General features: G+C 38.6%; 1 protein-coding gene across 1 annotated transcript in view; it reads right to left on the bottom strand.

Moving 5' to 3' along the window:
* LOC111727852 (adhesion G protein-coupled receptor E4-like) overlaps positions 1–13,746 on the bottom strand; it is a 156,096-nt gene that overhangs the window by 18,671 nt on the left and 123,679 nt on the right. Inside the window, exons 9-13 of the mRNA XM_023518082.1 lie at positions 12,519–12,654; positions 8,952–9,059; positions 7,148–7,326; positions 5,538–5,708; positions 3,799–3,993 (exon numbers count right to left, since the gene is read on the bottom strand). Coding sequence (XP_023373850.1) covers positions 3,799–3,993; positions 5,538–5,708; positions 7,148–7,326; positions 8,952–9,059; positions 12,519–12,654 — 789 coding nt within the window. The remainder of the gene's footprint in view (positions 1–3,798; positions 3,994–5,537; positions 5,709–7,147; positions 7,327–8,951; positions 9,060–12,518; positions 12,655–13,746) is intronic.

The following is a 13,746-nucleotide window of genomic DNA, read 5'->3' as shown; positions in this document are numbered from 1 at the left end:
GAAATAGCATCAACTATAAAAATCTCCCTAAAAAGAAAAGTCTGGTACCAGATGGCTTCACATCAGAATTCTACCAAACCTTTAAAGAGGAACTAGTACCTTTATTACTTAACCTCTTCTAAAACAGAAAAAGAAGGAATACTACCTAACACATTCTATTAAGCAAACATCACCTTGATCCCCAAACCAGGAAAAGACCCAACAAGAAAAGAAAATTACAGACCAATATCATTAATGAATATTGATGTGAAAATATTCAACAAGATCCTAACAAACAGAATCCAGCAACATATCAAAAAAATATATATACCACTACCAGGTCAGTTTTATCGCAGGATCTCAATGCTGATTCTACATACATAAATCTATAAATGTAATTCATCACATAAACAAATTAAAAAACAAAGACCATGTGATTCTCTCAATTGATGCAGAAAAGCTTTTGATAATTTCCAGCATCACTTCATGTTCAGAACACTTAAGAAAATTGGTATAGAAGGGACATTTCTCAAATTGATAGAGGCCATCTACAGCAAACCCACAGCCAATATGGTATTGAATGGAGTTAAATTGAAATAGTTTCCACTCAGATCAGGAACTAGGCAAGCTTTCCCATTGTCTCCATTGCTCTTTAACATTGTAATGAAAGTTTTAGCCATCACAGTTAGGGAAGAAAAGGCAATCAAGGGTATTCATATAGGATCTGAAGAGATCAAACTTGCACTCTTTGCAGATGATATGATTGTATACCTGGAAAACACCAGGGATTCTACTAAAAAAAAACTTGTAGAAGTGATCAAGGAATACAGCAGCATCTCAGGTTACAAAATCAATACTCATAAATCAGTGGCCTTTATATATACCAACAACAGTCAAGCTGAAAAAATAGTCAAGAATTCTATTCCATTCACAGTAGTGCCAAAGAAGATGAAATATTTGGAAATTTACCTAACAAAGGATGTGAAAGATGGCTATAAAGCGAACTATGAAACTCTAAGGAAAGAAATAGCTGAAAATGTTAACAAATGGAAAAACACATTATGCTCATGGCTGAGAAGAATTAACATTGTTAAAATGTCCATACTACCCAAAGCAATATACAATTTTAATGCAATCCCCATTAAAGCTCCACTGTCATACTTTAAAGATCTCAAAAAATAATACTTTGTTTTATACGGAATCAGAAAAAACCTTGAATAGCCAAGACATTACTCAGAAATAAAAATAAAGCAGGAGGAATCACACTACCAGACCTCAGACTATACTAAAAATCAATAGTGATCAAAACAGCATGGTCCTGGAACAAAAACAGAGAAGTAGATGTATGGAACAGAATAGAGAACCAAGAGATAAACCCAGCTACTTACTACTATTTGATCTTTGACAAGCCAATTAAAAACATTGAATGGGGAAAAGATTCCCTATTTAACAAATGGTGCTGGGCAAACTGGCTGGTGACCTGCAGAAGACTGAAACTGGACCCACACCTTTCATCACTAACTAAACTAGACTCTCACTGGATTAAAGATTTAAACTTAAGACATGAAACTATAAAAATACTAGAAAAAAGTGTAGGGAAAACACTTGAAGAAATTGGCCTGGGTGAATATTTTATGAGGAGGACTGCCTGGGCAATTGAAGCAACATCAAAAGTACACTACTGGGACCTGATCAAACTAAAGAGCTTCTGCACAGTCAAGAACACAGTAAGTAAAGCAAGCAGACAGCTCTCAGAATAAGAGAAGATATTTGCTGGTTATGTCACTGATAAAAGTTTAATAACCAGAATCCACAGAGAACTCAAACATATTTGCAAGAGGAGAACAAATGATCCCATCTCAGGGTGGGCAAGGGACTTGAAGAGAAATTTCTCTGAAGAAGACAGGCACATGGCCTACAGTTATATGAAAAAATGCTCATCATCCTTAATCATCAGAGAAATGCAAATTAAAACTACTTTGAGATACCATCTAACACCAGTAAGATTAGCCCATATCACAAAATCCCAAAATCACAGATTCTGGCCCAGTTGTGGAGAAAAGGGAATACTTCTACACTGTTGGTGGGATTGCAAACTAATATGTTCCTTTTGGAAAGACATCTGGAGGACACTTAGAAAAAAAAATAGACTTGCCATTTGACCCTATAATTCATCTACTACGTATATATCCAGAAGACCAAAAAGCACACTACACCAAAGATATTTGTACCAGAATGTTTATAGCAGCCCAATTCACAATTGCTAGGTCATGGGAAAAGCCCAAGTGCCCATCAACCCACGAATGGATCAATAAGCGGTGGTGTATATACACACCATGGAATACTATGCAGCCCTAAAGGACGGAGATTTTACCTCCTTCATGTTTACATGGATGGGAGCTGGAAAATATTCTTCTTAGCAAAGTATCTCAAGAATGGAAGAAAAAGTATCCAATGTATTCAGCCCTACTACGAAACCAATTATAGCCCAAGAACATGAAGGAAGAGGAGAGGGAGGGGAAGGGAGTGGGGAGGATGGGTGGAGGGAGAGTGATCAGTAGGATCACATCTATGGTTCATCTTATAAGGGTACCTGTGAATCTTTCTAAATGAAGAATAGAAATGTCTTAACACAATAATTAAGAAAATGACATGAACATTATGTTAACCAGTTTGATGAAAATATTTCAAAGTGTATGTTAAAATAGCACACTGTACCCCATGACAGTATTACTGTACACAGATATGATTTAATAAAAATAAAATTTAAAAAAAAGAAAAAAATTAATAAAGTAGAAAGGACAAAAAAAAAAAAAGATTTCAAGTGTAGACCATTGTGGCAAAATCACAGTCCTGAAAACATGAAGTCTATCCTGAACTCCCAAATATAAATTATACATTTATCTGGGAAGTGACTTCGAGCTAAGGACTACATTTCCCAGACCAGTTAAGTATGTTCACATGACTGAGTTCTAGCTAATAGAATGTGAGAGGAAGTGAGGACACCCACTTCCTTGTTTAGCCCATATAAACCTCCACCACAGGACTCTGCCATGCTCTTCTCCTCCTCCCAGTTGGCTAAGGTGACCAGACATCCTGCTTTTGGTGGGACAGTCCCGATTTTTAACAATTTGTCCTGCATCCTGTGGCATTTTATAAAAGCCCTGATTTTTGGAAAGAATGCACGACAAGCTAGGGAACATGGGAGAACAGGATGGGAATATACGGATTTCGGCTGTCATGTGGCTATTTCACCAGGATACGCATTTTATATTATTTTTGTTAATTTTATAATGTTAAACTTTAATAATAAATAATTGTTGAGAACTGATTATCGAGAACTGCTTATCAAAGTTTGCATTGTTATCAGCCCCCACACCCCCCATGGTGTCCCGCTTTATCAATGTTAAAATCAGGTCACCTTATAGTTGGCTATAATGAAAAGGATGCCAGGTGACCTTGGAAGTTGGGTGTGGAAAATGAAGAGCATCAAGCAGACTGGAAGCAGAAGATAGAGGCTCTCCAAAGCAATTTGCTTAACCTCCATTGATGCATAAGGGAAAAAGGAAACTACTACTGCACTTAGTCCCACATTGGGGGACTGATGTCAGAACACTAAGTGTTACGTGATACTTTCAGGCTGACATAACCTGGATCGACCCTCAGAAGGTCGGGAACTTGTTCAAAGTTATGCAGGAGGAGACCTGAGATGGGAACCCACGCTTCCCCACACACACCATCGCACCTGATTAATGCCTCACTCATCACTTTTTCTCAGGAGATGAGTATAACAACAAGATAATTTGGCCAGCTGCATACCTGAGGCTCAGTTCTGTTGATGCCTGTGAGGAAGAGGAGGTGGGCCAGGAGCAGGCAGAGAGAGAGTTGCAGGTGCAGGGTGGTGCTAGTGTTTTGGATGGGCCGGCACAGGAGAAAGGTGAGGGCTGCCAGGAAGAGGCACAGCACAGACATGGTCAGCCCCACATGGGTGATCACAGTCAGCGCAGGATCCTCCTGAAAACCAACAAAGAAGGACTCTAATGTTACAGTTTATAGCTGTGCTACTGTGTTCACTTAACTTCTCTGAGACTTGTTATTCCTGTCTTCAAAATGGGGGCAGCAACAGAATTCACCACCCACGAGTGTTGAATCCAAACAACTAGATGAGGGCTATTCTGTAGAAATGGACAAATGAGCCTCTTGTGTACCTTGAAATTTTCTAGTAGCCATAATAACAAATGTACAAAGGAACAGATGAAATTAACAGTGTATTTTATTTAGATGAGCAAGTTCCAAATATTATCATTTAAATATATAATCAATGGAGACATAAACAATTATTAGTGAGAGGGCAGCGCCTGTGGCTTAAAAGGGTAGGGTGCCGGCTCCACATGCTGAAGGTGGCGGGTTCAAACCCAGCCCTAGTCAAAAACAAACAAACAAAAAAACCAATTATTAGTGATATACCCCACATTCTCTCTTTTTTCACATTAAGCCTTAGGAATCCAATGGATATTTCACACTTAGAACACATCTCAACTCAGACACTGTATTGCCAGTGTTAAAATGAGATGTAGTCTTACCAAAGAGTAAAGTGGTGTTTAACTGAAGAATATTTTATGCTTCTCAAGTTTTTTAATTTGAATCTTTAAAATGAAATAAAATTAAGAATTTGTTTCATTAGTTGCTCTCTAGCTATGCATTTTATGACCACGAGTCTAGCACAACAGTCAAAAGTGATATCCAGGAAGGCTGGGAATTTTAAAAAATGTGTGTTGTTTTCAGTTGTATTCCAAGGCTTATATCAAAGTCTGGTTATTACTCAATAAGTAATAAAATGAGGCCATGCATATGAAGCATGCAACACAATGCTTGTCATATAGTAAATGTTCAGTATTTGAGAGCTCAAAAGAAATAGGGTGAGTAAGTTGGTTTAATTCCTTTTAATCTGTATTACCTTAGACTTAGGTTGGGACCTGGGAAGTTCAACAGGCTATGTTGTGTTACTGGTGTCTACCAGTTGACTTCCTCTGAAAGGTGTCAATTTCTCTTGCAGAGTAACAGATGCTTTCAATCCCAGAGCTCCTTGGACCTTATCACTGGACAGGCTTCCCAGTAAATTTCCTAGTTTCTGAAGGCTTTCTTTGTTAGCTTGAGCTCACTCTGCACATGCCCATGAAGATTTCAGAGAATTAACATACCTTAGATGAAGCTCTCAAGAAATGACCAAAAGGAGTTGGAGTATAAACACCCAGATCCCTGGCCACTCAGTTAGAATGACTGAGATGTGAGTTCTATGCTGACTCCCAGAGTCCCCCAGAATGAACAAGATCCAGTTGCCCACAATGATGAAGGGCTTGGTCATGCTCTCTGCATTGGCTTCTGTCTCATTTCCATTTAATTTTCCCAGTACCTTCATGGTGTTTTCTAAAATACCTCTCAAGTAAGCTACTACTCCATACTTCTTTTCTTGTAGTCTTTTTATAAGAAATGCAGAGGATGACCTCACATCTTTTTCACACAATCAGGTTCACAGAAGGGACCATGAATGGTGGTACCTTGTGGGTAAGTCCCATAAGGACAGCAAAGCTGGCCAGGTGGTAGCACTTGCATTGGGTGTGAGAATTGTCACTGTACACATGAGAGCAGCCCTCTGTGGACCATCTGCCTCCCTCTTCCTGCAATCCTTCCCAGGAGACACATATGTGTTTTGTTCTTGCACCTCCAGGCTGGAAAAGAGAATAGTATGAAAGTGGGTCCATTCCATGTTTGGTTATTTCAACTTTATGGGTTAATAATGGTGTGCTGTATTGGAAACTGGATTGGGAAAACTCTCTTTGAGAAGACTTTCTCATCACCACACCTCCTATGGAATTTAGTCTCATTTATTCTGCTTATCTCTGTTCAACTCAGTACACCTGAGATTGAGCCTTATAAACTGCCTCACCAGGTTGATAACCATTGATAGGACAAATGAGAGGCCCTGAAGAGAGATCATTGTGGGAGATAAGAGAGAGAAATCAGGTGTTCCTTCAAGACTCTTTGCTCCAGCCTCTCATCTCAGGCAAGGTGATCCCTCCTCCTGCCTCTAGCTTCATCTGAGCTCAATAATGTTTCTTCCTCATTGCCTTTTAGACTTCAATTATGAGAAATTCTTCCACTGAGGTGGTCTCCAGGTATCTGCACGTTTCTTTCTTTCCAAGTTTTACTGAGGGATATTGATAAACAAAAATGGCATACATTTAAGGGATATTATATGATGTATAAAATGATTACCAGAATCAAGCTAACTAACACATTTTATCATCTCACATAGTAAACTGTGTGTGTATGTGTGTGTGCATATGTGGTGATGACACCACATTAACTATTGTCATGATGGGGTACCTTAGTTCTTCAGAACTTATTTACATTATAACTTAAAATTTATTACCTTAGACTAACATACTCCTCATGTTCCCTAAGCCTCATCCCTGAAAACCATCTTTTTCTACTTGGTGTTATGAATTTAACTTTTTTTTAGATTCCAGATATACATGAGATCATATAATATTCATTATTTTTTTGTATCTGGCTTATTTCACTTACCAAAATAAACTACTTTTATCCATGTTGTCACAAGTGCAAGATTTTCTTCTTTTTAAAGGTAGAATAACATATATATATAAGATATGTGCATGTGTACATACACACACACACACACACACACATATATATACATACGCTATTTTCTTTACCTATGCATCTCTTGATGAAAACAATTTGAGTCATTTCCAAATCTTGGCTGTTGTGAGTAATGCTGCAATGAACATTAGGGTACCATTTTCTCTTTAATTCCTTTGGATATATATCTGGAAGTGGGATTGCTAGATCATCTGATATTCTGTTTTCAATTTTTTTGAGGAAACTTCATACTCTTTTCCATAGTGACATTCCCATCATTAGATCTATAAGCATGCCATTTTCCCTACTTCTCCATCAATACGTATCTGCTGGCTTTTTGGTAATAACCATCTAACAGGTGTGAGGTGACATCTCATTGGAGGTGTCTTCTCAGTTTTCTTATGTCTGTGTGATTAGACTTGGATTCATTTCTCTACTGGGTAGCCAATAATACACCTTTCCCTTTAAAACACTGCATAGAGAACCAGCTCAAGCCTCTGCTCACCTGAGTATTTTGAAAAGTCAGGACTATAGGTTCAGGCAGGTAAACTTTTTCCTTCAAGCCAATGGTGGCACTCACAATATGAGAGTTTAGTTTTACTTCTTGCATTCCTATTTTGTTATTAAAAAAGGATCCATTCAGAATATCTTCAAGATAAGTGATAAGACAAACCACACTTTTACCTGAGAGAAAAGAGGAAAAATGATGTTAGGAAGAATCTATACTTTGAGGATTTGGTACACTAGCTGTGTCTCAGAAGATAGTCATAAGACAAACAATGGATATTTAAAGCTGCCCTTAAATTGTGCATTCAATACCCTATGTGTAGTTTGTGGTGCAGAATCTTTGGTTATGTAAAACATCTTATAATGCCCCTTATGTTATAAGAGGTATATGTGCAAAATATGGTCATCAGTTGATAGTAAAAACACACAACCAACAGTCAGATTTGTGAGGCAAAATTCTTGTCCTCACAAGGGAGAGTGGAACTCAGGTGGCCTAAGGAAGGCGTACACTCTAATCTTCCATCTCAAACTCACTCTGGGGTATCTAATTTAGTAGAAAGGTATGCATGGTGACCCATTCTATTTAATTCCACTCAATTTCCTTCTCCACTTTTCCTATTCTACTTTCCTTTCCCCTCTACTTTTTATGGAAGTATAATTTAATTCTCAGATGTCCAGATGCTCTGTAATTTATGAAGTAGTTCCCAAACTTCAATTATTTATGTGTCACCATCCAAATTTGCTCAAAGCTACTTACTACCTTTATTGTTATTTATTCCATTTTTAAAAAATCATCTCACTTTTAGATCCTTTCCTTTCTCCCACTACTCTAAAGTTCACAGTAAGGATCAAAGGTTAATCAATAGCCAAATTTTTTTTTTGAGTCAATGCAGCAGGCATGTCACTCTCAATGTAACCAGGACTTATTCTTTAAAATAGTTTATATGCATTAGTTATTCTGTTTATTCTTTCATCACATATTTATTGAACCCTAACTATGTGCCAAGACATTCTAGGAATTATAACACAGCAGTGAACAAAAAAGACAGAATCTTTGCTATCAGAGAGCTAACACCGTAGTGGGAGAAATAGATAGCAAACCAATCAATATATTAGAAAGTAATTACTAGTGCAGGTGCTTTTCTGAGGCAAAAAGTGAAGAGATGGCAAACTATGGTATGGTGGGTTGGCAAACTGTGGCATGAGGGTCAAATTTAAACTGAAATCCGCTTTTGTCAACAAACTTTTATTGGCAGTCACACTCCCTCATTGACTTCACATGTATGGCTGCTTTCATGCTACCACAGCAGACTTGGCCAGTTATGATGAGGTTCATCAAGTCCAAGGAGCCTAAAGTATGTATTCTATCATATTTTTACAGAACAAGTTTGCCATCCTATAGAACAACAACAACAAAAAGATTGGGTGACTCTAAATAGGGTTTTCATAAAACTCTTCACAAAGGAAAGGATGTTTGAAGCAGTCTGCCACCATTGGATGTTACCTTTTTAGACATTATATATAAAATGGGCATGTGTCAGCCTGTCCCTTCTAAGGAATAATATCAAGGAGTCCTATTAGACCTAAGTGTATATCACAAAGTGTGTACTCCTATTAAAGATTTCAATTTTATGCCCTAACTACCTGATCAGTGCTCAAGGAAGGTCTTTTCACTCTAAATAATTCTAAATTCTTCCTAATTTGAAAATATTAAAAGTTTCCATCCCTTGGCCTAGTATCCTAGAAATGAGATAATTGTGTCTAGAATTTGAAGTCGAGGGAGTTCATCATAGGCACGGTACCTGTTGTGGCTCCCTTGAAAGCATGAGTGCAGTTGATACTCATAGTATTATTTCCAGCTTCCAGAAGAGCCTTCTCACTTGTCTCATTGCACCTCCTGGTTTCATAGACTGAAAACATTGAGAAAGTGAGTCCTTCTGTTCTTGATTCTTCTTGATTCTCATGACTAGAACACATATTGAAGAGCTCCCTTCTTTGAAAGACCCCGACTGGTGATTCCATCTCTCCAGTACAGGGTAGATCAGATGGTGGGAATGAAGTGGTCAGTGTGAATGAGCAACACACTGGCACACAACCAAACAGAAGATGCAAGATGGGCTGTGCTTCCTAGTTCCAAAAGATAGAACTAGGGTGGGCAGATCAGCATGCACCACAGGCTTCTTAGTAGGAGAGAAAGTAAATAATGATACTGAGTCCCTGGTTAGGAGGATTAAACATAATCTTTCTAAGCAGAAGTAGCTAACTATTTGTCTTCCATGTAAAATCACTAGAGACAGATCTTGGAAGAATCCATTTAATAAACTTGACTCATATCAAATAAGCCTAAAAACACAAGTTCTGATGGACTATTACTCTCATAATTTTTTTTGTGGTACAAGGAGTTTATCTGTGGACAAGTGAGAACAATGTCATAGGAACTATGATACAAAGCTCAGGGACTTCTGTCACCATTTGCCTCTTCTTTGTCAGAGACTAGGACTACCAAATTTAAGCTGAACACAAGTCATTTTCCACCTTCCCTTGCAGCTAGGTGGAGCTATGGCAGCTGTTTTTAGGGCAATGGATGGAGGATAAGAATAGTGTGTTCTACAGAAAATGAGCACCCTTTCCACTTCTCTTTCCCCTTTCCTATTAGCTTGCAAGAGAATGTGCAAGGAGAGGGGCTATATTAAACACAACAGGGAGGCTGGATATCAAAGATTGCAGAACACAGAGCTGCACAGAACAGGTACATCAGTTGGGCTCCTTATTCTCAAATTGTGAAATAAAGAATAGTTAAGCCACTGTTACCTTAGTCTTTGTTATACCACCTGATTTGGTATGCTAGTACAGGTATTAATTTCAAATGAACATATACCACAGTTTGTTGATCCATTTGTGGATCAATGGGCACTTGGGCTTCTCTCGTGACCTGGCAATTATGAATTGGGCTGCAATAAACATTCTGATACAAATGTCTTTGTTGTAATGCGATTTTTGGTCATCTGGGAATATACCCAACAAAGGAATTGCAGGGTCAAATGGCAGGTGTATTTTTAGTTCTCTAAGTGTTCTCCAGATGTCTTTCCAAAAGGAACATATTAGTTTACATTCCGACCAGCAGTGTAGGAGTGTTCCCTTTTCTCCACATCCACGCCAGCATCTCTGGTTTTGGGATTTTGTGATATGGGCTAATCTCACTGGAGTTAGATGATATCTCAGAGTAGTTTTGATTTGCATTTCTCTGATGATTAAGGATGGTGAGCATTTTTTCATATATCTGTAGGCCGTACGCCAAGTAGAATGTGAACATTTTAAAGCAATAACTGAGAAAATGACATGAAGGCTGTGTTGACCAGTTGATGGAAGTATTTCAGATTGCAAGTGAAAACCCCACACTGTACCCCAGAAGTGCATTAACGGGCATAGTTACCATTCAATAAAAAATAAAAAAATAAAAAATAATTAAAAAAATTCAAATGGAGCACTCATGAAAATATACTGTAATACAAGTCTCAATGAATTTGAAAGGACTAAAGTTTTAAAAAGCATGCTACTGTCAGACAAGAACACATCAAAGAGATTATACATTTTGGCCAAGTGGGATTTATCTGTGCTGAGCAGGCCTGGTTTAACATCATTGGGATCCATCACATTAATAACAAAAAAAGTCTAAATCATTTGACCATCTTAATTGATGTGGGAAAAGAATTTGACAAGGTTCAATATCCTTTCTTGATAAAAACTCAATAAAATTAAATAAGAAACCAGTAACATGAAGACACCTAGAAGATCTCCAAATATTTGGTAGTGAAACACACATTTTTGAATAACCCATAAGTAAAGTGATAAATCAGTTCAGTGGAAAGCTTTCAAACATTTTTAACTGAATGATAATGATAATCCAACATTTCAAAATTCTCAGGATAAAGCCAGATAAGTGTGAAACTTTAAGTGAATTCAAAAAAAAAAGTCTATGGCTTAAAAATCAGTGATCTAAGCTACCAAGTCAAGAAGTTACAAAATTAGAAATAAAGTACAAGGATAATAGAATAAAATAATGAGCAAAAATCAATGTAAGAGAAAATAGAAAATAATAGAAACAAATAACAAAGATAAAAGTGTGTTCTTTGAAATGGTTAATATTTACAGAGATAAGGTAGCTTTACAGAGCTCTTACAGGCCTTGCAATTTTCTGAGGCCTAGGCACACTAGGAAAATATTTTGTTCTGATATTGGGTCTTTGACTCAAGTTCCTTACACACAGCTTGTAAGACCTTTGAAATTTCCCATGTATCCAAAGCATGTGGCTCAAAATCTAAATCTCATGGAAATTTCTGGATTATAGTGGCATCTTCTATTCTATGGAGGTGGCTCTTGGTCAGCTCATATAATCTTAGAATGGGAACAGGTTGCCAGGGGAATCAACCATGAGATTAAAGGTTTAAAACTTTTATTTACACCCCATCCTGCCTACAGGGAGAAGGGAGATGCTAAATGTTGAATTGACACCAATAGATGGCACTGTAATCAGTCATGCCTAAGTAATGAAGCACCCATGAACATCTAGAACATGGTTCCAGGAGCTTCTAGGTAGATAAAAATGTGGGAGATTCCTGGGGTGGAACATGCCCAAAGAGAGTTGGAAACTACAGACCCTCTTCTCCCATTGTTTTATGCATCTCTTCCATATGGATGATTATCTGTATTTCTTATAACATAATAAATGGATACATGAAATAAAATGCTTCCCTGAGTTCAATGAGAAAATTAATCAAACCCAAGGTTGGAAACCAAGTGACACTGATTCATATATACCTGGATTTGGTTAGAAATACAGGTTGCAACCTGGGACTTGCAACTGGCAGCTGAAGTGATGCTGCTCTTGTGGGACTAAGCCCTCAGACTGTGGGCTGACACTATGTTCAGTTATTATAGATAATATTGGAGGTGAATTGCAGGACACCAAGTTGGTTTCTGCTGGAGAATTGCTTGTGTAGTGTGAAGAAAAAAAAAAAATCTCTGCATATGTCATTAACCAAAGAAGTGGTATTCTGTGTTGTTGTAACTATTTATGAGAAGTGAAAGAAAATAATGCAAAGTTCTTTCCTTTTTAGTAGACAAGTTAGGATAGTGGATTTTCTCTAAGTAATTTTCATCATACTAAAAGAAGTTGGAATGGGGAAGAAAGGTGATTTATTCTCTTGTCCCTTAAATTTATATTTTTGAAATCCAGGCTGTACTCATGTAGTATTAGCATGGAAGACTATAATTCTGGGAGCCATTTGGTTTTACCATTCAGAGGCCTGCCTGTGCTGGAGTCCAGATCTCCTTATGGAGATCATAGAGGTCCACTCAGCATCTCTTACCTGTACCAAATTCAGAATTTTGACCTTTTCCTGGAGAAGAAGAACTCTCATTCCAGATACTCAATTCCACTGTTTGAAGTAGGAGGGTGGCACTTCTTGCAAAGTCCCTTCTTCTTTTAGTCTTCCTCAGATTTTCCTGTTAAAGAAATGAAACTAATTAGTAGACTCTCAGTGAAACTTCCAAAATCAGCAATATGCATAAATAGAGTAATGGTGAGCCCAGAAGATCTATTTATGAATTAGGACCCACGGTGGTCAACTAGAGCCAGCTTTCAAAAGAAGCTCCCATCCAGAGCAAGAAATAATGGCCAGAACCAGCCTAATAAAGTTGAAGTTTGGGAGCTTAGTTGAGAGAGAAGAGTGATAAGTTCATGTCATTCCTGCTTAGGCAAGCTGGGACTCCAAGGAAGCAAATATCAGATGTAAAACCCATCCCAAAGAGGACGAGAGCCCATCCCCTCTCCCCCTAAGAGAGTGGCTTGCTATAGGCTCTCTACAAGCCAGCTGTGAATATAAGACCTCTTGTTTCACTCCATGGGAGCCAGTGGTGGCTGAAGGCTGGGACTCCTTCTCCAGAGAGACCCCACTGCAATTCAGGGCAGTCTCTTACCCAGAATAAAAGTTAAACAAATATTTTCTCTGCCTTCCTGAACTCCCAGTCTATCCTTCCCCCCTCAATTGGCAATCTGGAAGCCTACCCTCTGCAGAACCCAGAGAGTCTGGTGGTTTCTAGCTAAAGCTGGACACCTCATGGGCTTCAGCACAAGGGGAGGGGACTTGCCATGTGCTGAGAAAGAAAGTGCATAGCATGGGGACCCTTGTGGCTTCACCTCTAACTGGCAGCGGCCCCACCTCTGATGGGGGATGACTGCACCTCCAGCCAGCCCTGGGTGCACCTCCCACCTGCTGTGGCCACAGCTCCAACTCATGGTGGCACACTCAACTCGCTGAGCTACCTCTGACTGTGGTGGTGGCTACACAGACTCTCAGCAGCAACACACTCATGTGGGGGTTAAATTTGGAAGAGACACCTCCCCAATTCAGTGAACCATCAGAGGGAGCCAGACCTCACCCTGCAGGGGTTCCAGAGGAGGAGTGTGACTAGGGCAGAGGTGTGGTTTCTGAAGGAGAAAATCACATGCTCAGATGGTAACTGTGGCTCAGAACAGACACAAGTGGAACACTCCCCAGTTTCCATTGAGCACCCAAGGTAGTCAGGCTTCAACTC

Source organism: Otolemur garnettii, unplaced genomic scaffold (assembly GCF_000181295.1).
Source record: "Otolemur garnettii isolate 467f Iridium unplaced genomic scaffold, OtoGar3 scaffold00127, whole genome shotgun sequence".
Lineage (NCBI taxonomy): Eukaryota > Metazoa > Chordata > Mammalia > Primates > Galagidae > Otolemur > Otolemur garnettii.
This window is presented reverse-complemented; position numbering and strand designations above follow the sequence as displayed.